At 41.7% G+C, this 22,216-nt stretch overlaps 2 protein-coding genes across 22 annotated transcripts in view; one reads left to right on the plus strand and one right to left on the minus strand.

The window, feature by feature from the left end:
* LOC310674961 (uncharacterized protein) lies at positions 1-19,826 on the minus strand. 3 transcript variants are annotated; one of them, XM_083435018.1, is made up of 15 exons: positions 19,712-19,826; positions 14,486-14,627; positions 13,518-13,640; positions 12,575-12,694; positions 12,098-12,217; positions 11,328-11,450; positions 10,966-11,048; positions 9,476-9,601; positions 8,473-8,518; positions 6,997-7,130; positions 5,345-5,473; positions 4,010-4,127; positions 3,189-3,323; positions 1,961-2,086; positions 1-1,102 (listed from the first exon to the last, which is right to left on the minus strand). In XM_083435018.1, exons 1-15 carry the CDS (start codon positions 19,796-19,798, stop codon positions 981-983), a joined length of 1,734 nt encoding a protein of 577 aa, XP_083291144.1. In that variant the 5' UTR covers positions 19,799-19,826; the 3' UTR covers positions 1-980. The 3 variants fall into 3 exon arrangements, with proteins under 3 accessions (XP_083291144.1, XP_083291146.1, XP_083291145.1); XM_083435020.1 differs by lacking the exon at positions 19,712-19,826 and adding an exon at positions 18,841-18,926; XM_083435019.1 differs by lacking the exon at positions 19,712-19,826 and adding an exon at positions 18,689-18,758.
* BCLAF1 (BCL2 associated transcription factor 1) overlaps positions 18,826-22,216 on the plus strand; it is a 23,711-nt gene continuing 20,320 nt past the window's right edge. For 10 of the 19 annotated variants that reach the window (XR_014509832.1, XR_014509833.1, XR_014509834.1 and 7 more), the window contains exons 1-2: positions 18,881-19,109; positions 21,987-22,039. The gene's annotated coding sequence lies outside the window, so the exon portion shown is untranslated. Of the gene's footprint in view, positions 19,110-19,386; positions 19,574-20,070; positions 20,203-21,986; positions 22,040-22,216 lie in introns of those variants that run through there. The other 9 variants (XR_014509830.1, XR_014509831.1, XM_083434844.1 and 6 more) reach the window with 5 other exon arrangements.

Genomic DNA, 22,216 nt, shown 5'->3' on the forward strand with positions numbered 1-22,216 from the left:
TTTTTTTAAGCTGAAGGAATACTATTTTAATTAAATCGTGGAGAAAGCTAAACAGTTTTCTGAAATGTGCCAACAAATTCATGCTTTGGATAATGTGCTAAAATCCTCATGCTGAAAACTGAGGTCTCAAAAGCTGTAAAGTGTTCCACCACAACATATCCTTAGGCAATGAAAGAACTGATTGGTCATTCATGTATAAACATAGGCTGACTTGGTAGCATTATATAATGGTACCAGCTAGCATGATACATACTTTTCACACACATTTCTTTCTCAAAATGTAGATTTTAATAAAATATAATAAAATTTCACTTGAAAAGCTAAGATTTTATTATTTACAACTGGACATCTGGAAGGGGTGAAATTAGGGTTCAGGTATTCTGAAATGCGAGACTGCCATCAGCTTGCAGATGAGTTTAAGGCCATCAGAAACACCTAGGCAGCATGAAGATATTTGCCTCGTGAAATGGATTGCATGCTGTCAGAGGTGAACCTAGAGCAAGATTGATTAGTCTACCAGTATAGGCTCTCACAGTTCATGAATGCCTCAACAAGGACAATGCAATGCTACAGTCTGTACATCTAAGGATAGTGAAAGTATCCTCAGGCCTGGCCCATCCATGTATCAAATAATGAGCTGCATCGTATGAATCAGCCATCATGGATCAAATAGCACTAACAGACCTTTTATAAAACTTCAAGCACAGTGCTTTTTAGTAGAATCTGCCCACACATCCTACTGTGAGTCATCAAGCATTGAATAATGGAGCAGTAATACATTACTGTGTAAACTGGTCCCTAATTTCCACCCATATGGAAGTTAAAAGTCCTATTGTGCATGTGCTTGCTGTGGATTTGCCCACAGCCATGGCGTGAAGCTGAGACACCCACATTATGAGTCAGCTCCCTATACAGAGGCAGCAAGCTAGCCACCCAGAGCGACATCACCTAAAGCAAAACGCATAGGGTGGAACAAGGCTTCAGGTGTCCATATGTCTGATAGCAATACTGAGAAGCTCCTGTGTTTCTGCAGTTTGTTGACGGACTTGGTCAAGGTGCTTCTTTAGTTGGCTCTGGTTGAATGCTGATGAAAACTCTGCATCTAAAAAATAGGGAAGCAACAACTCAACTTCTAGACCTGCACAACTCGTCATATGTGTACATCTTGCTCTGGTCCACAACTATACAAAACATTGGAGAGAGGGTTTGTTCTCCTGTCTTGCATTCAGCTTGGATCTACAAAAATCTGACATTCATATCAAAGCCAAATTGACCAACTTTGAGAACAGGAGTTATCTATTACTCACACCTCATATATTCCTTGTTGTTTTATTACTTTCCAAGAGTAAGTTAGATGCATCCTTTGATCGTTTACTTGTTCAACAATGTCTCCTGAGAATCTTGCCTCCTGCTTTCTTTGCTAGGGGTATTTCCCCACTTTCAGACACAGAGTGTGATGATGATCTAAGCCATTTATCAAACATTTATGCATGGAAGTTATTTTGCATTCCATGTTAACAGATACATTTTTTAACAAAAGTAAGTCAGGCTTGTTTGGTGCTGGAAGGTGCATGCATAACTACTTTTCCACTGTGATTCTTTAAAAATGCCAAAAAAGAAGACTGCTCCCCACTTTTTTATGAGAACCGTAAATAGCTGTTTCCAGGATTCATATATGCGATTATGAGAACAGATTCAGTTCCAGTAGGAAGCTTGTAATGAATACGGCAAATGAGCCTGTATAAAGTTCTGATTGCATTCTCAGTGAAATGAGAGTCAATTAACTTTCCACCAAACCTTTTTTAAAGGAGGACTTTGGTTTTCATTACCAGAAACAGACAGGACTCAGCTGCGCATTATAGCTGCGGTGCTTCTGGTAAGTACTGATGAGCTTAGCTGTTATGCCATAGCATAGGAATCCCAGGGGACGTTGTGTGGCGAGTGATACAGCAGTCCATACCTTTCTGTAATATGCAGAGAGTGGATATGCCCAGATGCTGAAAGCGATTCTCTTGGTGAATAAGATACTTGATGAGGTATTGCTGTACCTTGCTCATATGAGATTTCAACAAAGACACCACCTCTTCTGTGCAATTAATTTGGAGACAGGAATAATTACAAAACTGAATGCATGAGGCAACATTTTACACACTTAACCTGGGAGTAAGTCACTGAACAAAGTGGGATTTCTTCTGAGTAAACATGCACTGTAAAATGTTGATACCCCATTACATTGCTGATGCACTACTTGGTTTTCTTGTTACTAAGTTGTTGGGTGAATGACAAATTATAAATTGGTATCCATAATTTGGGAATGCTTATGATAATTTTATGGTGGGAAATGTATGCTTGGGCAGTTGTTTAGTGTGATCATTTTTATTGTGTTTTTTATATTTGTTTACTATGTAATTTGCCTTGAGACCTTAATAAATAAAGATTTTATAATGCTAATTAATAATATTCAGAATTCATATATACCAATCATGAATGCCACTATGGCATGGAGAATAGATCCCTAAACTTCAGGCTTGGTTCATAAAGTTGAAGTTTGTAACTTGGAATGATAAGATTCCTTGATGATTTTGGCTGCTATAATAATAATAATAATAATAATAATAATAATAATAATAATACACTCACTGTGATTATTTTGAATCTGACACTTACAACAGCTGTTATTTTTTAATGTTATATTGTGCATTCAACAGAGACATCAAGTTTATGTTATCACTGGTTATTCAAATTAAGCATCACTTCATATGGTGCACAGTGATGTACAAATATTTTAGCGGCTTTGTGCAGTGTTGCTATCTTCAACAGGGAAATGTAATACTGAGAAAAGGATGTACACATGGAAGACAGAAGCTCCTGTCATGAACTCAACATGTATTTTTTTACGCCTAAAGGAGTCTGCTGGTGTGGGACAACTGATAGATGCAGCTGCCACTTAGTCCAGAAAAAAAAAAAAACATCTTAGGGAGTCCTATTGTAGCCCAGGGAACTCTCTGAAAACTATCCTAGAATTAGCAGGATTGGAAAATAAATAAAAGTTTTGTCAAAGCTGACCGGTACAGTGTTCTCCCCTGCTATTCAACCTGTTTGGGCCCATGGGACTTCTGCTGTTGCCACCTGAGTGATATCAGGCATGCTGGAAATGCAAACATCAGATCTTTTACATTGATACGTACTGTGCTGTAGGAGGTGTTTGATCACAAGGGCAGCGTGGAACGAAAGCTCTGCTTGTTCCACTTGGCCAGCCAGTGTCGCCAGACTGCATACCACGGAGTCATCCACCAATTCCAGCATGCACACTGTGGCTCCCTCTGGTGGTAGAAGAGCAGTGTAAAAGACTAAATCAGCAGAGTTGAAATAAAAGGAGACAAATGAACAGGCCTAGGGCCAAAGCTGAAAAGACACTAGCAGAGCTTGGGAGGCCAGTAAAATGGATTTCAGCAGACTGAAATACATACATGGAGGGGGGGCGTTAAAATGTTCAGAAGCAGATATAGGTGGGAAGATTCCTTAGGGAGGGTTTCACTGATGGGAAATTTGATGCTCTGCTACCTCCCTTTCCTTACATTCAGCTAGTAAACACCTAGAGGGTACCATGTTTGCCTCTGCTGGTCTAGAAGCACTAGAGAAATTACTAGCAATGTCAACACTAAGTTACCGATACAACTCTTTGAGTTGGGATTAAAATCACTTGTCTGCTGTGTTTCACTCCTATTAGCAGCTCTGGTAGCTATGCAGCCAGTGGGATAACGTAGAACTGACTGTGGGAATCTGTTGATTTTTACGACTGCCCTTTGGTTCCCTCTGTGCTCTAAAATTGTAAGGCGGCTGCAACCCTATGCACACTGACTTTTGCATAGGTAAAGGCTACAGCACTTCCTTCTGAGCAGACATGCATAACACTGTGCTGTAAAGTTGGCAGCAGCAGCAGAAATCAATGAGTACAAAATGTGTGTGCTCTCAGCCCATCCACTCAGCACTCTGAATGCCCCCTTACCATGTTTCATCAGGTCAACAAGACAAGACATCACACAGTGAAGAGATTCCTCTTCTAGAAAGTCTACACTCTGGACAGCTTGAAAAAGTCCTTCAATGCATGGACTTTCTATGACTCTCTGCAAATAACAAAAGTAGATGATGTTGTTACATTCATTCTGAAAATTGTGGTGTGTCCCCCACCCGCAATTATAGATGCCAAGCTCTTAGTTTGCCTTGGGCCTTCAGGGCTGTGCCTATTCAAGTGTTAAGCCCAGAAATGTGTGCAACAAAGGCATCTGTGGGGATTTAATCTATGCAAATGCATGTTCTATTAAATGCCCTAGTTATGCATCATGACGCCCTGAGACTGTCCCACCAGGAGAGTTCAAATTACACGGATGTGCTTGAAATTAATGAATACAGAGTAAGTCTGCAATGATATGTGTTACAATAGCCTTCATTTCACAAGAAGCCATCAAGTGTGTGATAACAAGGCAATCTGGGAGATGGTATGAGGAGCCAAGAATATATGGCATATTTCCTGCACACATTTATCCATACACAGTGGGTTTCCACTTTCTTGAGCAATTATCATCTAAGGCCCTTCTTTGTGTGCCTCCTCCATGAGAAGTCTGGAGGATGGCAACATGAGAATGGGCCTTTTCTGCAGTTGCTCCCTGTTTGTGGAATGCTCTCCCCAGGGAGGCTTTCCAGGCACCTTCATTATATAGCCTTAGGTGCCAGGCAAAAAATGTTTCTCTATAGCCAGGCCTTTGGTTGGTTGAGCATTCTATGGCCTTTTAAATGTGTTTGTAGGAAGGGGTGTTATTGGTTGGTTTTTGCTTTTGTTTTATTATGTATTTTGTGTTCTCATTTTGTACTTTTATGTTGTGAACTGCCCTATGGTCTTCAAATGGAGAACAGTATACAAATTTAATGAAGGAGGAGGAGGAGGAGGAACAGGAACAACCTAGTTGAAAAAGCATGTATACCAACAAAGCCAAATTTCCAAAAAGCCTACAGTGAAGGCGTAAAAGTCACAACTTGCTTTTTATTTGTTGGTAAGATTTTTCTTGTGTACTTTTTGAAACACGTGGTCATTTACTCCCTTGAATGAAGCAAAGACGATGTTTCATTTTAATTATAAGGTTACCAGATGTCCCTGTTTCCCGGGGACAGTCCCCAGAGTTACAAATCAGTCCCCATACAAAATCCATTGAAGTTGAAAAGTGTCCCCAGATTCATTGGGGGGGGGAAATCTGTTAACCTTCTTTTAATATCACTTAGTAAGAGAAACAGTGAAGTGAAGCCTTCAGAACAATGTGTAATCCTGAAAGGGAGACTTGGTACTCACCTCTATGCTTCTGGAAAGGCTGAGATTTTTAATAAAGCAGGCAGCGTGACCTACAATCACTGGGTCCATTTTCCAGGCGAGCAGCAGGTTCCCTACCGCCTGCAGCACTTCATCACACATCAGTGCATCCTGCAAAGGGAAAGGTAGCCAGGGAGTAGCTGAAATGAAGGCAGCAGAAGAGACAGGGTTCTAACCATACCACTGTGAATGGGACTAGAGATGGGTGATTGAGATATAGATATATATATCACTTGATTGTTAATAAAAAGATCAAAGCGGGTAAAAAAGGAATAAAAACAATAAAATTATCAGTAAAAAAACACCCCCAATTAAAACAAGTATTTAAAACATTTTTTAAAAAAATAAAAATCAGCAATAAACTAAAACCAGAAAACACATGCCAATATTCTGCATGTCCAGACAGGCCTTTTGAAACAAACATGCTTTTTTTTTTTAAGTAGACACCAAAAAGAGTAGAGTGAATGAATTACTAAGGAATCAAAGAGATATGCTTTAAGTTTTTAAAACTCTTTACATTTAGGATGAATTGCAACAAGTGTATTGCAATTTGGGAGCTACAATTATGAAGAACTATGAAAAGCTCCACAAATTGTCTCTTCATGTTTCAGTCCCAACTCAAGGCAGCAATACAGAGAAATCGAGCCTCCACTACCTCCAAACCACATCAGATGATACTGAAATGTGTGTGTGCATCCAATGGCACATGCAGGATTTGACTTTCCTGTTCCACCACAAGCCTCCCATGTTACAACCTCCATTCATTTTATTGATGCCTGTGTCCCACCATATTGAGACTCGTATGTCACTCCCGCATCCGAATGCATTTTTGCAGGCAAGTTTGTATTATGAAGATGTGGGGCTTTTCCGTTTGTTAAGGAAAGAAGGTGCTATGAAGTCAACCAAACCCAAAGTCACCAAAGAACAAATGATTTCTTCTTCCCTAGGAACACAGTGTAGTGTTGGTAACCACTGAAACATTAGTTCATCTTGGTTGGAAATGTTAGCTTTGTCCCACAGTTTGTTTTCCTGCTGGGGTTCCCATGGAGAGCTCCTTTTCTACTTCACTTGGAATTCAGGTCAGAGCAGAATGGGGATCCTTGAAAAGGTCTTTAAAAAAAACAACCCCAGGCTGGAGGGCATTGAAACAAGTAGTCTGAGCAAACCAAGATGAAAAGCTGACCCAACAGAAGACAATATAAACATCTCTACTGAGGATTAATTGTTCAGGTTTCCTCTGTCACAGAACATTTTCTCCAATGCCAAAGCAGCTATACCATCCATCACAACCACAAATGGATATTTGCTACAGAATGTGAATCTCAAGAAGACAGATTAGAACCCAATATGATTATAATCAGAATTTGTTCCCAGCGCTCCCTTTCCAACCTTATTTCTGGATATGCACATCATCCCACACTTTCAAATGCATGCTGAAGCCTTTTCAGAATGAATTTTGAATTATTGTCTACTGATCACCTGGCCGCGTCAAACTGTCATTTTAAATGTGTTACCTTTGATGAAACTTTTGTCCACTGTCGTCTTTCAAGGTTGAGCTGCCTCGGAGCATTATGGCCATGCACATTTGACTAAAGCTTACAAGGCAAAGGGTAATATAAAACAGAAATGTGTACCTGGTTGTCTGGGTGCTGGGATAAAATCCGGAGAAGAATGATGGAATTGTGCTGAGTGTCTTTCCTGTTAGATGCCAGGAGAGGGAGCAGGTGGGACGGGATCTGCAAAGCAACGATGCTGGTCTGACCACTCTCTGTTTGGAAAATGAGAAGGTTGCTCAAGGTCATGTGTGCAGATCAATAGAAGCTGCTTTGGAGAAAAGGATTTGTGAGAGAAAGGGGCCTCCTCTAGACGGACTCAATCAAGTCAGCTGGACTTCACAGATCAGGCAATGTTATGTTATGACAGTATAGAAGTTAAACTTTAGGTTCTGATTTTAATGAAAAGTCAAAAGAAGATGAAGACCAAACTGCACAAGAGGGTTGGACCTGTGTTCTGGCCAATGGCATAAAAGAAAGGGAGAAAGACAGACCAATAGGATGTTTGAGCAATGCAAAATGTTTGTAGAAAGGCACTGCTGGAAAGAATTCTCTTCAGAATCAGGGGACTGAAATTGATAGAAAGGGTACAGAGAGTTGTGTTTCTGTAACTTTGGTTGGGATTGTGGTTGTTCAAAATCAGCTGCTAGGCGCAAGTGATTGACTGCAGCCTCTGGATTAGATAACCACTGGATTAGATCTCTTTCTCTCTCACACACACACACAAAAACCAACCAGTGCTTTTTTTCGGGGGGGTGTATAGGGGTACTCTCATTTTCCTATTCATAGGAATACTATTGAAATACTGCCCCTCAATGAGGCCAAACTTAAATTCACAAAATGTTTAGGGGTATGCATACCGCTGCTGCCCCCCAGAAAAAGCTGTGTGTGTGTGTGTGTGTGTGTCCATATTCTTGTCTACTTTTTCCACACAGAATCGACAGTTTAAGAATGGTAAAAGGAAGTGCATGGATTTGTAGTTATAATCCATATTAATGATCTTGCTTGTCAATTTGAAACACAGAGAGACATCTTTCATTACAAGCACATGAGCAAAAATGTCAGTGGCCAGGGATATTTTTCACCAACTCCTTCTTCAGTCTCTTTTCTCCTTTTATAGATGGTGTAAAACTTCCACATGATCTCTCCCCTGCCCCCAACATCTGTGGCAGAAATGTGCCTTGAGCATTGTAAGGTATTGGTCAATCAAGTTTTACTAATCTTTACATCAGTCTGAATGCTGGATTGGTTTGCAGTCACCTTCTCTAAAAAACTGAATCCGTGTTTGTTGGTATACTTTAGAACAACAGTACTGTCACTCTCACAGCCTCTGGTAACTGAAGGGTTCATTAACTTTCCAAAAAAAAAGTCACACCATCCACGTGCCTGAAACCAAAACATAGTATTCGTCTTACTTAAAAGAACAAAGAGTGACTTGAGGACATTCCTCCCAGAGGCTAGACTGTACAAAACACAGGAAGGAGGGGGTTCTATTTTTGTATCTTTTAAGTGACTGCAATTTTTCGTTTATTAGCATGCTAGGACTGTAGTACTTACCACTCACGGCTAAATTCCTGAGACAGACACAAGCCTGGTTGGAAACCTAGTTGCAGAAAACAAAGAAATCAGAACACAATAGAGAAACAACTTTTGGCTGTGAAAAGGCTGGCTGGTCCACAACAGCTTCATGCAAAACTTGCTAAACCTCCAAAATGTTCTGACAGGATTATGTGTCAATGATGGGTAAAGTTAAAATGTAAGCATGTCCTCTGTGGCAACATGAGGCAAAACTAAGCCTTTAAAAGCCAACTGTGAAAGTGCCCCATAGATATCTGAGAGATACTCAAAAAAGCGCCACTTATGGGTGCCTAATAGTACAAGGATGTGTAGCCTTTCAGAAGAACAAATTGCTCTTGATTTAAGGTGCATACACACCATACATTTAAAACATATTTAAAACACATGACAGTCCCCCCCAAAAGTAAAGAATAATGGAGCTGTAGTTTAACAGTGCTACAAATTGAAGCTCTGTGAGGGGTAAAGTACGGTGCTCAGGATACTCTGAGGGGAGTCACGTGCTTTAAATGCATGGTGTGTATGCAGCCATAGTGAACAATCCAGTTAATTTTGCATTTGTTTGGGAAGATCTGTAATTGTGAAATTTTACTCCCCACACTACCTCACAATCTTCCCCAGTCAGAGATTAGGAAAAAGCCCATCCCTATATTCCCAGGCCATCAGTGTGAGAATGAAAATATTGAACCAAGAGATCTCACCATTATTTAAACATGGAATCCCCTCTGACTGTAGGAGATTCTGAGTTTGATCTCTTAGAAATTCATGGAAGATGCCACATCTAGCTAACTCCAGCCTTTGTGTATTCTTGGGCCCCCATGCTGAAGAAAGCATCTTTTCAGTCATTTCCCTGAACACAAGATATTTAGCCTGCAGTCCTAAGCATACCTTACTTGGAAATACATCCCACTGGTATCAAAATAATATTTCTGAATAAACCAGGGGGGCTGTTAGTAAAACAAACCTGCATAATCCACAGCTTTACCTTGTCCACAGATGAAGACAGAAGGAAAAGGAGCATCCGCAGAAGAAACCTATCACCGGTTTGGAGCATGGCTTTATGGTGCTGCGAGTTTGTGGCCATGTTGCTCAGAGCTGCACAGCTATAATACTGTAAGGAAGAGAAGTGGTGTGATTTTGAGAAAGGAAAGCTTGTGGCCAAGGGTTCTTAAACTGTGGTCAACACCTCACAGCAAATGAAAGGGACCATGACTGATGATGGCGTTCCTAGGGTGATCAAATTGCTGCTGCTGAAAAATAACCAGGACCTCAGGGTTTCCCCTCCTGTCTGTGGCGACTCTGCAAACAGGAACTGGGTAATTTGCTGGGGAACGAGGTCTGAAGTCATGATAAGTAAACTTTCATGTTTATTTGCCACAGATTTTTAAGGGAATCCATACATTCTTATGAAATGCATGTGTGTGTGTGTGTGTGTGTGTGTGTGTGTGATGAAGCTGGAGAGAGTCAGAAAGATATAGTAAACTTTGGGGGATGTTGGCTGAGAGAGTATTTGCATACAGCATCTCCCTGCATTTTCTGGATTGGCACTGTAGTACATCTCCAGGAGTTTTGGGAATGTCCCAGGAAAAAAGAATATTTGCCCAACGAGACACAACTGTGATCGCTACAGTCCACACAGACTGTGCTGGTCCTGCACTAGACCCTGCCACCTGTGCCAACCAGCATGTATTGAAATGACCCTTGGATTCCTTTCCAACTTTATAATTCTATGGGTCTATGAAATACTCTATTTGTCTATATGATTAGAAAATTATCATTGTGTAGAGAGTCTGGATGTCTAAGAGTCAAAAAAGGGGGACAATACTGCAGCGATGAGGTGACCAGATCCCTTTTCTTAACAAATCACTCACACACTATTTTGTCCCCTTCTGCTAGGCATACTGCATAGATTCTGCTAGGCAAATGGCATTCCTTGCAATCATAGAATACTCATCATGAGGCTGTTTCTCAGGAGTCATAGTAAGAACAGAATAAAAATCTACACTCCAGTCATGTATTCACATGTTTGCATTTCTCTTGCACTAGCCTATTTGAAGATGAGAAAGAAGTATTTGTTCAGTTCTTGAAGCTCAAACAGGTTAGAGCCTATTAATAGTTATTTCCAAACAAAAGTTGAGAACAGAACTGAGGAACAGGAATACCCCCTGGCTATTTTCTTTAACCCTACAACAAATCTGAACTATGAAACGAGCACCTTTCTTCAAGCTGCAATGACCTGTTTCTTCATTTCACTAAAGAGGTTAGCAGTTCATTTCCAGGGTACACAAACATATGTAGTACCCCCCTCCAAGCAAAAGTATGTGCAACACCATTGAATTACTAATTTCTGGAAGTTAAAATGTTAAAAGACTACTGTCTCGTCTATCTTTTCCTGTGTCTGTAGGTTCAGTTGAGCAGCTGGCTATTTCCACAGCTTTGAAGGCTCAAAAACTTCTGTTTTAATGTCAAGTTTACCTGTACTTCCGAGTCGGGAGACTGTAACAAAAGGGTGAGGACTGGAAGAGCACCTTGTCGAAACAAAATTTGCTGAATCCGTTCTGCAAGGGAAGAGTGGTATTGCTAATGAGCTATTTTGACCAAATGAACATTCTCCTTATCATCACTGCATAGATAAGAGCTAAAAATAGCATTTTCTGGGAATAAGCCCAATTGGAATCAATTGGCTTTCCCACTGAGTAGACATGATTTAGCATTGTACTTGAAGTAAAACATTTCATTTTAAAGAAAACAATAGCTTTGACGATAAGTTTCCCTTGCCACAAATTTCTGTGTCAATGCACTTGGCCCATTGAAATAAATCCCCTGCAGCCTAATACCTGATTGTGTGAGATTGAAAATTGCTCCAACTGCATTTTGTTGGACTCTTGGATCGTAGGATTTAGAAAGGGCCAGTAAGGGTACCACTCCTCCTGCTGCTGCGATGGCTTCATGGCTGACATCTGGCAAAACAACAGGACAAAATGGAAATCAACGAGGTTTTTTTTGGAGGAAGAAGTATCCATGCTCCTCCAGCCACACTTTAAAAAACAGAGAGTGGACAGCACAAAACAGTTGCAGCATATGAGTTGGGGGTCCTGGGTGCCTAGTGGCAGAATGAATAATGTTAAGAGTTTACCATCAGGTTTTTGTGAAGAAGCTTATTGCTATGGGTCACCTTGAAGCAAAACCTGACTTTAGAAAGTACACGTCATCATTTATTAAGATTTGAACCCAGGACTCCAAGGCCAACTTTATATTCATTGCACAGTATGGGGCCAGTGACTAGGCAGTTCTTAGGCAATCCTGGAGTCCTGCATTGGCTCCACTTGTGTGTCTGTGAAGCACCAAGCGTGTCACCACCCAGAGACCTCCAGGTAAGCTGCAGTCAAACTGGTGTCAGAAGTGTGCCTCCACGAGCTCTGCCCCATTACACTGGCGACAACTAGTTATAGCATACCAATCTGAATAATCCATTCTGCTCGCAGAATTCAGCTCTTCTTGATTCAGAATTTCTATAACGATAAGGCACATCATTACCTCCCAATCACAAGATGTGACATTGTCCCTGGACCTGATTATTGCGCTATGCTTTGGGCACGCTCCTCACCTGTGACAGCTAGTGTCATTATGCAGGCACAGGAATTACACTGGACTGTAGCATCTTCAGACTCAAGCAGTTCCAGAATTGGCTCAATTAGATCCATTTGGACGACATGATCCTTGGTTACTGTTTGTCAGTAAAAGCAGGAGTAAATGTTATGTTTAAAGTGCCTTTAATTCAGCTATATACTGGAGAGAGAAAAGGATTGCCATCAGCACACAATATCACTAGTGCATCTTACACTGGAATAAATGATTTCGCACCCCCTTGGTACGAGAAGTAAGCAAAACATATCCTCTGAATGAATGCCCCACACATTTTATCAGGGCAAACATCCATCCTACTGATTATCACTTTTTAGTATAGAAATTTATATCCTGCCCTTCAAATAAAATACCAGGGCAACTAGACAGTGGTAGTTCCTAAGATCACAGCAGATGCTGATGGAGACTTAAGGATATGGTACCTTGGGCATTTACTCACCATTTCCTTCCAGTAAGAAATTCACAAGGGACGACGATGAAATCTGCTGAACCTCCAAGTCATTAGACTTCAACAAAGCATAGTATATTTCCAGATGCTCTCGAGGCAGCTGAATGTTCACTGCAAGAATGAGATGAAATGCTGGTTGTAAAAAGCTCTTCTGGAACACTTTTCCCTTACATCTTCAAACAGTTGATGCTTTTAGAGCAACACCTAGATGGCCTACTTTGCCTTTCAAAATACCTTGTAGCCCTCCTTTCAGCTGTCTGTGCAAACTCATGTGAAAACTAAACCTGTATTACTTATTTTTACTAGCCCCTCTTCTGCCAACCTCTCATATGAGTAAAAAGCCAGCTAGCACTCGCCCACCTCTATAAAATAATAAAATGGGAGACTAGTAACTGCAAAAGTTGTGCCACATTATCTGAGCTCCAAGTAAATATCCACAGAACTTGCATTAGAAGGTGCTAGACCCAATTCACACATGCTAGGGAACCAGGAGTCCCATGGACTGCAAGAAGATCAAACGCATTCATTCTTAAGGAAATCAGCCCTGAGTGCTCACTGGAAGGACAGATCGTGAAGCTGAGGCTCCAATACTTTGGCCACCTCATGAGAAGAGAAGACTCACTGGAAAAGACCCTGATGTTGGGAAAGATGGAGGGCACAAGGAGAAGGGGACGACAGAGGATGAGATGGTTAGACAGTGTTCTCAAAGCTACAAACATGAACCTGACCAAACTGCGGGTGGCAGTGGAAGACAGGAGTGCCTGGTGTGCTCTGGTCCATGGGGTCACAAAGAGTCGGACACGACTGAACGACTAAACAACAAGGGAACCAGTAAGACTGCCCTGGGCACAACTCAGCTATGTTTGGGATAAATTGTTTTGCTTCTCCAGGTTTCTACAAATTTTTTAAAAAGAGAGTATGGAATGGATCTTACAGTTTTGATGATTTATGTTCAAGTAATAGAGAGCAGCAGACTTTTGCAAGCCAGGGTTCTCTGAAAACGCCAAGGTCCTCAGAGCCTCCAGGGAGACCTTGCCAAGTGGTGACATTTCAAAACCTTAAGAAAGATGTGATAATAACAGAGTCTGAATTGTGTCAGAAGAAGTTAAATACCTGAAGAGTCCAAATGCACAGAATTTAAAGCAACAGATAAAACACAAGAGAGACAAACTTCCATGTAGAAATATTCTCTCCTTTAAAATTAGCATACTAGATAGAGCTGAATTTTTGCAGTCCAAACCTCATGTGAGAAAAAAGTTGTTATATATGCCAGTTTGTGAGAGTAGTTGGGACATTCCAAACTTGGATTTCTGTTACTGTATTTAGCAAACCAGCTTAGCCATGCTATTTCCTTGATTATCAAGGATGAAAACAAAAGATAGGAGCACTTAAGAGTTGGAAGAAGTGGACAGCATTCCATTTGATGTCTTTCTGTTTTCAAATAATAAATTCAACTCCAATCCTCTAATACCTATTAGGTTTTTACAGAGAGTATTTCAATGTTGGCTTAGGAAAGTGCTCGTGCTTGTAGCAAAAGTACGGTATGTGTTTGTTAGTCTTTGAAGATGCCACAATATTTCTTGTTGCTTTTATGCAAGAGGCTGACAGGTCTACCCCTTGCTATGATGCCTTTTGTAGAACTGGGATTTCAAATGCTGAATGAGAGTAATTTAATCAATCGGCCTGGAACTGGGATCCACTGCTTTGTCTGAATATTTGGTGCTGGTGAAATACTGGTTCCCCCATTCTCCCTTCATTGCTTATAAGAGCAGAAGCATGAACAGCTCTGTGTCATTCACTTTATACGATTACTGAACTGCATGATCTTAAACAAAGCAACTGAGCTCAAGTAAACATCTCTCCAACTTTGGCTGCCCCACCTTCATAACAGAAACTTCTCACCTCTTTCAATGTGCTGCAGAAATTCCTGAGCAATCTCCTCTTCCTGGGTCTGAAGGGCAGGCTTGTATAGCTGCTTTGTTTTAAAGTTTTTCCGTTTCAGACAGGGGCACTCATGGATCTGACCCAAGCACTCCTGAATATTCTGCACCAGACCCGAAGACAGGGTTTTTACTGAGAGAGCCAAGTCACAAAGCAACTGGACACACTTTGTACACAGCTGACCCATGATTAACTTTCGGATCCAACAGAAAATCAGAAATGCAGACTGAGAGTTTGTACTGCCACTGTTGCTCCTTGTACTGGCAGATTGCGATCTAGATAACTGAAAAAATAATTATCTAGGCAAGTTGGGAGGGAAAGCTACTGCTGCTTTCTGTGTCCAAGCAGCATGGCTGAGCAAAATCTAACCGCTGTTCTCTCTTGCGAAGCATAAGAAATACTTTTAAAACTTTAAGCTGCAGCTGGTGGTGATCACCTTTCCTCTATCTTAGGAAGGAGAAAAATTAGGCGGTCAAACAAAAACAGTACATTCAGAATCCACCTCTGTTCTGTAGCAGAGAAATCATGTTTTGTATGCCAAGAATAAGGTCAACTGTTTTGGAAGGCTAGCAGCACCAGCCTCTGGGATAACAAACAAAAGAATGCTTGCATATTGTGGAGTGACATCATGGGTGAGGGCAGCACACCTGCTGGGCTCCACCTCTACAACTGAGCTGCCAATCAGAAAAGACAAAAAATAATAATAAACTAACAAGAAATTCCAGTTTCTACCAGACAGAAACAATAGTACTGTCTGGTTGGCCGGCTGGCCATAATGGCTTTGAATACTTCACGTAGGCAAACGCAGAAGAATACACAAATCCAACCACAATCATTAATATTTAGTTTGCTATCCCTCCCACTCTGATGTCATCTGCAAATTTGATGAGCATCACCTCAATTCTTTCATCCAAGTTGCTTATAAAGACACCACAGGAGCCAACTCCTAGGGACACAACCCTGCAGCACCACACTTGCTACTTTTTTCCAGGATGATGGGGAAACAATGGGTCTTAGTAATCACAGCGTCATTTCCCTACTACCTACATCAAGTTGACCAGTTTGTAGTTACGGGGGGGGGGGGGGAGGAGGAAACATTTGCCCGCCTCCAGTCTGCAGGGACCTAAACCTAACCTGTTCTCCAAGAATTCTCAAAGATTATAGACAGAGGCTTTGAGATTACACCCACAAGCTCCTTTAGTAGCCTTGGATGCAGCTCATCAGGCCCTGGAGATTTGAATTCATTTAAAGTAGCTTAGCTGTTTCTTTACCACCTCTTTTCTTATCTTAGTCTGTCCTGACTTCTATTAAGCCAAATGTCATCCTTACTTCCTGACCACTGCCTCCAATCATAGAATATTAGAATTGTAGAGTTGGAAGGAACTACAAGAGTCATCTAGCCCAACCCCCTGCAATGCAGGAATCTTTTGCCAAACATTGGACTTGAACTCACAGCCCTGAGATTAAGAGTCTCATGTTCTACCGACTGAGCTATCACAATCAGTACATAAAATCCTACATAAAATCAATATAAATACCACATGGTGCAAAGATTCAATTTATTCCAAAGGCCTGAATGCATAAATGCCCTTCAAATGGCAACAAATTGACAATACTGAGGGGGGCAGTCATTTCAACAATGGGAGGTAGTTCCACAATTGTGGTGCTGTCACAGAGAAGGTCCTGCTCCACATATGGGCAACACCCATTGCCAGCATAGAAAGCAGGGATGCGCTTGATCGAAAACTTGGGCTGGGAAAGGCCGTCTGCCAAGCATTTAGACAATGAGATGCTCAGGGCTGTATACACATCAAAACCTTAAATTAGGGCTGGTTACATTTGCAGGGAATAGAAAAATGATAAAAAGCACCCTCCATCTCCACCCCATCCTCTCATTCCCTCACTTAATCATATCCACCCTCTCAAATTCAGAGCCCAATGCAAAGAGCTGATGACCTTTAAAGCTGTTCATTGTTTGGGACCAAAGTATTTGAAAGATTGCCTCTATTTATTACTTTATTTTACTTGCTTTCAATTACTTGTCCCCTGGAAATGTATGATCTGAAGCACTTTTCTGGACAACACAGTGGTAGCAGAATAGCCAACTTTATTTTATTCCTTTAAGGTCAGCACTACCTTGACATGCAAAACATAACCCAATGAAGATGGTCATCTGATACATTTAGGAGTAAGTCCACTGGATCACAGTGGGACTTACTTCTAAGTATACATATGGGTATAGCTGTGCCCTGAATAACTTCACCTAATAAATGTTTGCTTGTTAATCTGCTGGATCACAGGAATGGAACCAGTACAAAGAGTGGGGACACTGTGAGCCCTGGTTCTGCCTAGTGTTAACTATCCTGCCCCAGCTGTCAAGTCTCCCATCCCTAATCCCAGCTGTATATTCCCTCTACTTCCATTTTTATTCTATGCATTTGTTTTAAAACTTATACTAGTATTAGTAAATAATAATAATAATAATAATAATAATAATAATAATATACTGTACTATACTATACTCAGTGCTTTTTTCTAAAACAATGTTTAGGAGTACTATCATTTTGACTCAAGAAAATACCATTTTATACTTCAAAATGGGAAAAATAAATACAGTAAAGGGATAAATGGACAAATGTTCAAAAAATATTTAGGGGACCCCTGCAACCCCCCAGAAAAAACACATACTATACTATACTATACTATACTATACTATACTATACTATCCTATCCTATCCTATCCTATCCTAAATTGCTTATACTTATACTATTACTAAGTGATATATAATGATAGCAGCATGAGTGAAGAGTGCCACCTATTGATATGTTCGGTCCTTAGAGTCACAAAGTATACAATATGGCTTCTTTCCCTACCTATTCAATTTTGTAAAGACCCACAATGTAAAAGTGATAGATGACAGAAGCTTCTTTATTTCTTTTGTAAATTGTTGCTTATAAGGTATTTACAAGAGGTGTGCTTTGGCTCTCTGTGAAGCCCAAATGCCAATGTGAAATGAGGGATTTGGACAGTTTGTATGTGCCCAGGTCAGATTGTGCTGTTAATAAGGTGTCTCATGTTGAATCAGGGATACTCTAAAGTCCCAAGTCACTTTGTGGACTTAAGTGCTCATATGTGACAAAACCATGCCAGCTAGGCAAACACCATAACCTTGAGTGGGAAGGAATTGAGAGGTTGGGAGCATCTTTCATTTTGATGAATGGACAGGTCTAGGTTTTAATAACGGTGGATCATTTCCCCAGGACACTCCATTTGAAAACGGATAGGGTCAGTTAGCCAGTTTTAAAACATAGTACTATGAAATCGAAATGCTAAGTAATGATGGTTGGGATTGATGGGGATGGAACTGATGATGGCCGGGAAATGTGTGTGTAGTGGCTCAGTGTTGGCCCCAAAGTACAGAAGCTCACTGGATGGCAAGGAACAAGTTGCTGTCTCTCAGTCCAACCTACATTAAATGGATGTTGTGATGCTACAACGCTGTTCTAAAACAAGAAGAAGAGTCTTGTGGCACCTTAAAGGTAAAGGTAAAGGGACCCCTGACCATTAGGTCCAGTCGTGGCCGACTCTGGGGTTACGGCGCTCATCTCGCTTTATTGGCTGAGGAAGCCTGTGTACAGCTTCCGGGTCATGTGGCCAGCATGACTAAGCCACTTCTGGCGAACCAGAGCAGCGCACGGAAACACAGCTTACCTTCCCACCAGAGCGGTACCTATTTATCTACTTGCACTTTGACGTGCTTTCGAACTGTGAGGTTGGCACCTTACAGGGTAACAAATTAATTGTGGCATGAATTTGTTTTAAGATGCCACAGAACTATTCATTCTTTTTGCAGCAACGGTCTCAAAAGACTGAAAAATGCCGTTCTATACTTTTCCCAAGAAAGGGCACAATAAGCTAAAAAGAGAAGTGCAAAGTAGGAGGCTGTACAGTATCCTGGATTTGGACCAAGGAACGCAGCTCAATGGCTGGTTTTAAGGCAGTTACACAATTTCCCTGCTAACCCTATGCACGAACATTTTCCTAAATGAGCAACATAATGAGAACCCGAAATTATCTGCCCTTATGTTTTCCCCAAAACTATGGCGTAATTCCGCAGCTATAGCAAAACTCTGAAGACTCGAGCAATCAACCCTATTTTTTACCCGTGATCTGTTGCGCAGACAATAACTAACAAGAAAAAAAAAAAGCGCGACAGGCGCATGCGCCTCAGCAGCATAGGCTTTTCCCTCTCCCTGCGTCCTTCCAACGCACGTGACGCCGAAGACTTCCTGCCAGGGCAGCTAGCGTCGCTCACGCCGCCTCGGCCGCTTCTTAACCGCCATCTTTCATACGGGTAGCCGGGGACGCCAAGGTAAAGAGGTCATATTTCCTCTCCGCCCTTTCTCCGAGCGGAAGTGATGCCATCGTGCTATTCTAACGTCGCAGAAAGTGGCTTTCTCTCTCTATGGTTCTTCCTTCCTCTCTGTCTCTCTCCCCCGCCGCCCCCCATTTCTTTTCCTTCGCCGTGACTGGAAATGGCCGCCGAGCGGTAGAGAGCCGAACGGAGCTGTCGCTCAGAGAAGGGTGAGCCATAGCCAACGCAGGACTTCGAACGGCCCGAGGAGGGCTGGAGCCAGAGAGGTCTTCTGCCTGCTCGGGTTCTTCCTCGGGCGCCATGGGTGCCGCTCCCTCCAAACGCCCCCTCCCCCGCCAGCTTTTGGAGCTCCGGCCCGAGAAGCCTCGTTAGCGCGCTTGGCAACTCTCCCTCCCCCCTCCCCCCCGCTTCCAGACGCCGTTATTTTTTGAAAAAATCCCTCGAGTTCTTCCCTTCGCAACCCCCCTCCCTTTTTCTAACTGAAGGCGGGGGAGGGGCTTGGTCTGCCTCACAAGGGCGGGGGGAACGGAGGGGGAGGGGGACTAGAGGCGGCTCCCATCTCCCTCTCACACACACACTGCGCGCAGCCTCCCTTGTGTGGATGGACCAGGGCCCGTCATCTCTCCCCGTTCCCTCCCGCCTCTTTCCCCCATGGGGCGGGGGGAGGAAACAGGTAGGCCGGAACGAGGCCGGCTGGGCGGGGCCAAAGACAGCGGCCCGCCTCGCCCCTCGAGAGCAGGCGGGGGGGGGCGTCGCTTTCTGTTTAGTCTTTTCTGCGCGACGAGCGGCGCCTGATAACGTTTTAACTTGCTTCCATCTTTCGCCACCCCGACCAGTCAGTTGAAGGGCGACGAGGTGTAGCTAGGGGGAAGGAGAGTCCTTGGCAGCCTCCCGGCATACTAGCCGCACCGAGGGTCCTAAATGGATGCCTCGAACACGCATGTCGGCATGCACGTGCCGTGCCAGACAGCTGCTCGTAACTGGCTGCGGCTCCTAGTTGAGCACCAGACCTTTTGTTGAGAAAGGCGAAAAGGTGTGCAGAGTAGTCAGTGGATCGTGCCTTCTTCACACAGTGCCAGGACTCTGGGCAAGTCCGCACGATTAAACTTGCTTCCAAATGATGGTCAAGAGTTTCCAGGGAGGCCTTATCTTGGAGAAAGGGGGTGTATCCTTAAGAATTTCATTACCAACAGATACAAAAAATGACTTATCACAGTAATTTGCAGTATCTTTCGACTGCAGCAGTGTGTGGATATTGCCCCAGGCTCATGCAAATGTGTCCTCTGAGAGCAGCATCTGGAGGTAACATTTACAGTGTGATCCAAGCCCTTTCAATTCATTTCATGTGATTGAACTTACCCAAGTCAAAGCAAGAAAAGAGTTAATTATGACTCTTTCCCCCAATTTCCACAGTGAACTTGGTATAATTATTATTTGGCACTTGGGAAGCTGCCTTACACCAAGTCAGCTCATTAGTCTTGATAGTGGTGGTAGAATTTTCCAACATCAGCAGAGGCTTATCAGGAAAAAAACAAGCTGGATCAGTAAACCATGCAAAATGCAGCAGGAACACTCCTTAGTGAATGGGTGTGTCATGCTTATTATTATTTTAAGCACTATAACTGCTGTACCAAACTAGCTCTCATTTATGTATCTTGGGAGTGTGTTCTGGAGGGTGGCTCATAGCTTTTCTTTTTTAATGTTTTCTTTAATGAGATTTGCAAAGACAATAAACAAAAAAACAAAACATCAAGCTGAAAAAATATTGAGTACCTTCTTAGGAACTATACCTTGAGGGAAGACAGAAGACAGCTCCTGACAGAACCATCACAGTTCTACAGAACTCTTAGGCCAGCAGAAGGGTGGTATATAAATGACATAAATTTATATTTCTCACAGCAAGTTAGACTACATTAAGGTTTTCTCCATTTCATATTAGGCTGAGCATCTAAGAGTTATTGCTGTAAGGTTAATAAGTAACAGCACTGTTACTAGTCAGAACTTTTTTTGAAGAGAGTCCGTTGTACTTTCCTGTTAAAAGTGTTAGAAGTATAAATCACTTTAAAAGTGGCTAGTAAGTGGTGCAGATTAGTATGTGCAGTATTTTTCTCCCATTATGGATTTGTCATAGACTTGCAGTTTGGAAGAATTGTGAGATGTGTTCATTTGGGTTGGTTGTTACCAGATAACATTAAAAATGTGTGATTAATTTTAATCTGGCTTTTTTAAATAAAAAAGTTCATTTTTATTTTGCTAAATGTCTAGGCTTACATTGCTTGGTCTGAGGACACACATTGAAGCTTAAGTTAAACAAGTCTGGTAGCTAGTTAGGACCTGGATGGGAGACCACCTGATAATCCCATATATGCCACTTTGAGCTCTATGGTGAAAGGAAGACAGGATATAAACACACTAAATAAATTCTTTAACTATGCTGGAATACTGAAAATTACATTCATATTCAGAAGAGAGGCAGGTATTGAGGTATAAGCAACCATATATGTTGAGCATATATTTTTTGTGATTCATTGAGAGCTCTTAGATGCAGAAAAGTTTCTCTGTGTGTCCCTGATACCATTGTTCAGCACTTTAGGTGGATTAGGCACTGCATTCAGAGGCAAAGAGCATTGGCACCTTCACATCAGGATAGGGCCTTAGATTTAGGTTTCCTGTTGCTCCCAAGCAGGTAAGGGGCTCTGACTAAGCTCTGGCTTTTATGCCCCAAACCCAAACCTATTTATTAATTTGTGGCACCACAATAGGTGGTGGCACTAGGATAGGTTACTGTAAGATAAAAGAACGTTGTGAGACAATACTTATATATTCTTACTGAGCAATTTTTGGAAAGGCCAATAAATTAAGTCAATGTGAACATGTACTGTATTTCTGGATAACCAACTTAAACTCAGCAGGCTGTGAAACAGTGTTGTACTGAGTAAATGCTACTCTGAGTTTGAAACAACATAACCCACCACATCAGACTGTGCTTCAGATCTTCTCTGTTTAAATACTTCAAGCATTTTTTAAAACCTGTATTAACTATGCAGTCAAATAACATCCTCTTTTGTTTTGTTTTTTAAAAACAGGAATTAAACATTTGAGAATTTTAAATCCATTTCTTGTCTAGCAGGATTGCAAGGTAAGCTAAATACTTAGCTATTTTAAATATTTTTAAGACCATTAAAATTCAAAAATATTTTTTATATTTTGTTGGAAGCTGCCCAGAGTGGCTGAGGAAACCCAGCCAGATGTGCAGGGTATAAATAATTTGTTGTTGTTGTTATTTTATTAAACCATATCATTTATAGTTTCATTT

This window comes from Podarcis tiliguerta (genome assembly GCF_965153285.1).
Source record: "Podarcis tiliguerta genome assembly, chromosome: 3".
In the NCBI taxonomy this organism is placed as follows: domain Eukaryota; kingdom Metazoa; phylum Chordata; class Lepidosauria; order Squamata; family Lacertidae; genus Podarcis; species Podarcis tiliguerta.

Coding starts and splice junctions, on each gene's coding strand:
- LOC310674961 (XM_083435018.1), bottom strand. CDS start 19,798: ATGCCGGGAGGCTGCCAAGGACTCTCCTTCCCCCTAGCTACACCTCGT. Junction 12,218..12,574: donor TTTCTTACTGGAAGGAAATG/GTGAGTAAATGC, acceptor ACTGACAAACAG/TAACCAAGGATCATGTCGTC. Junction 3,324..4,009: donor TGTTGACCTGATGAAACATG/GTAAGGGGGCAT, acceptor TTCTACCACCAG/AGGGAGCCACAGTGTGCATG.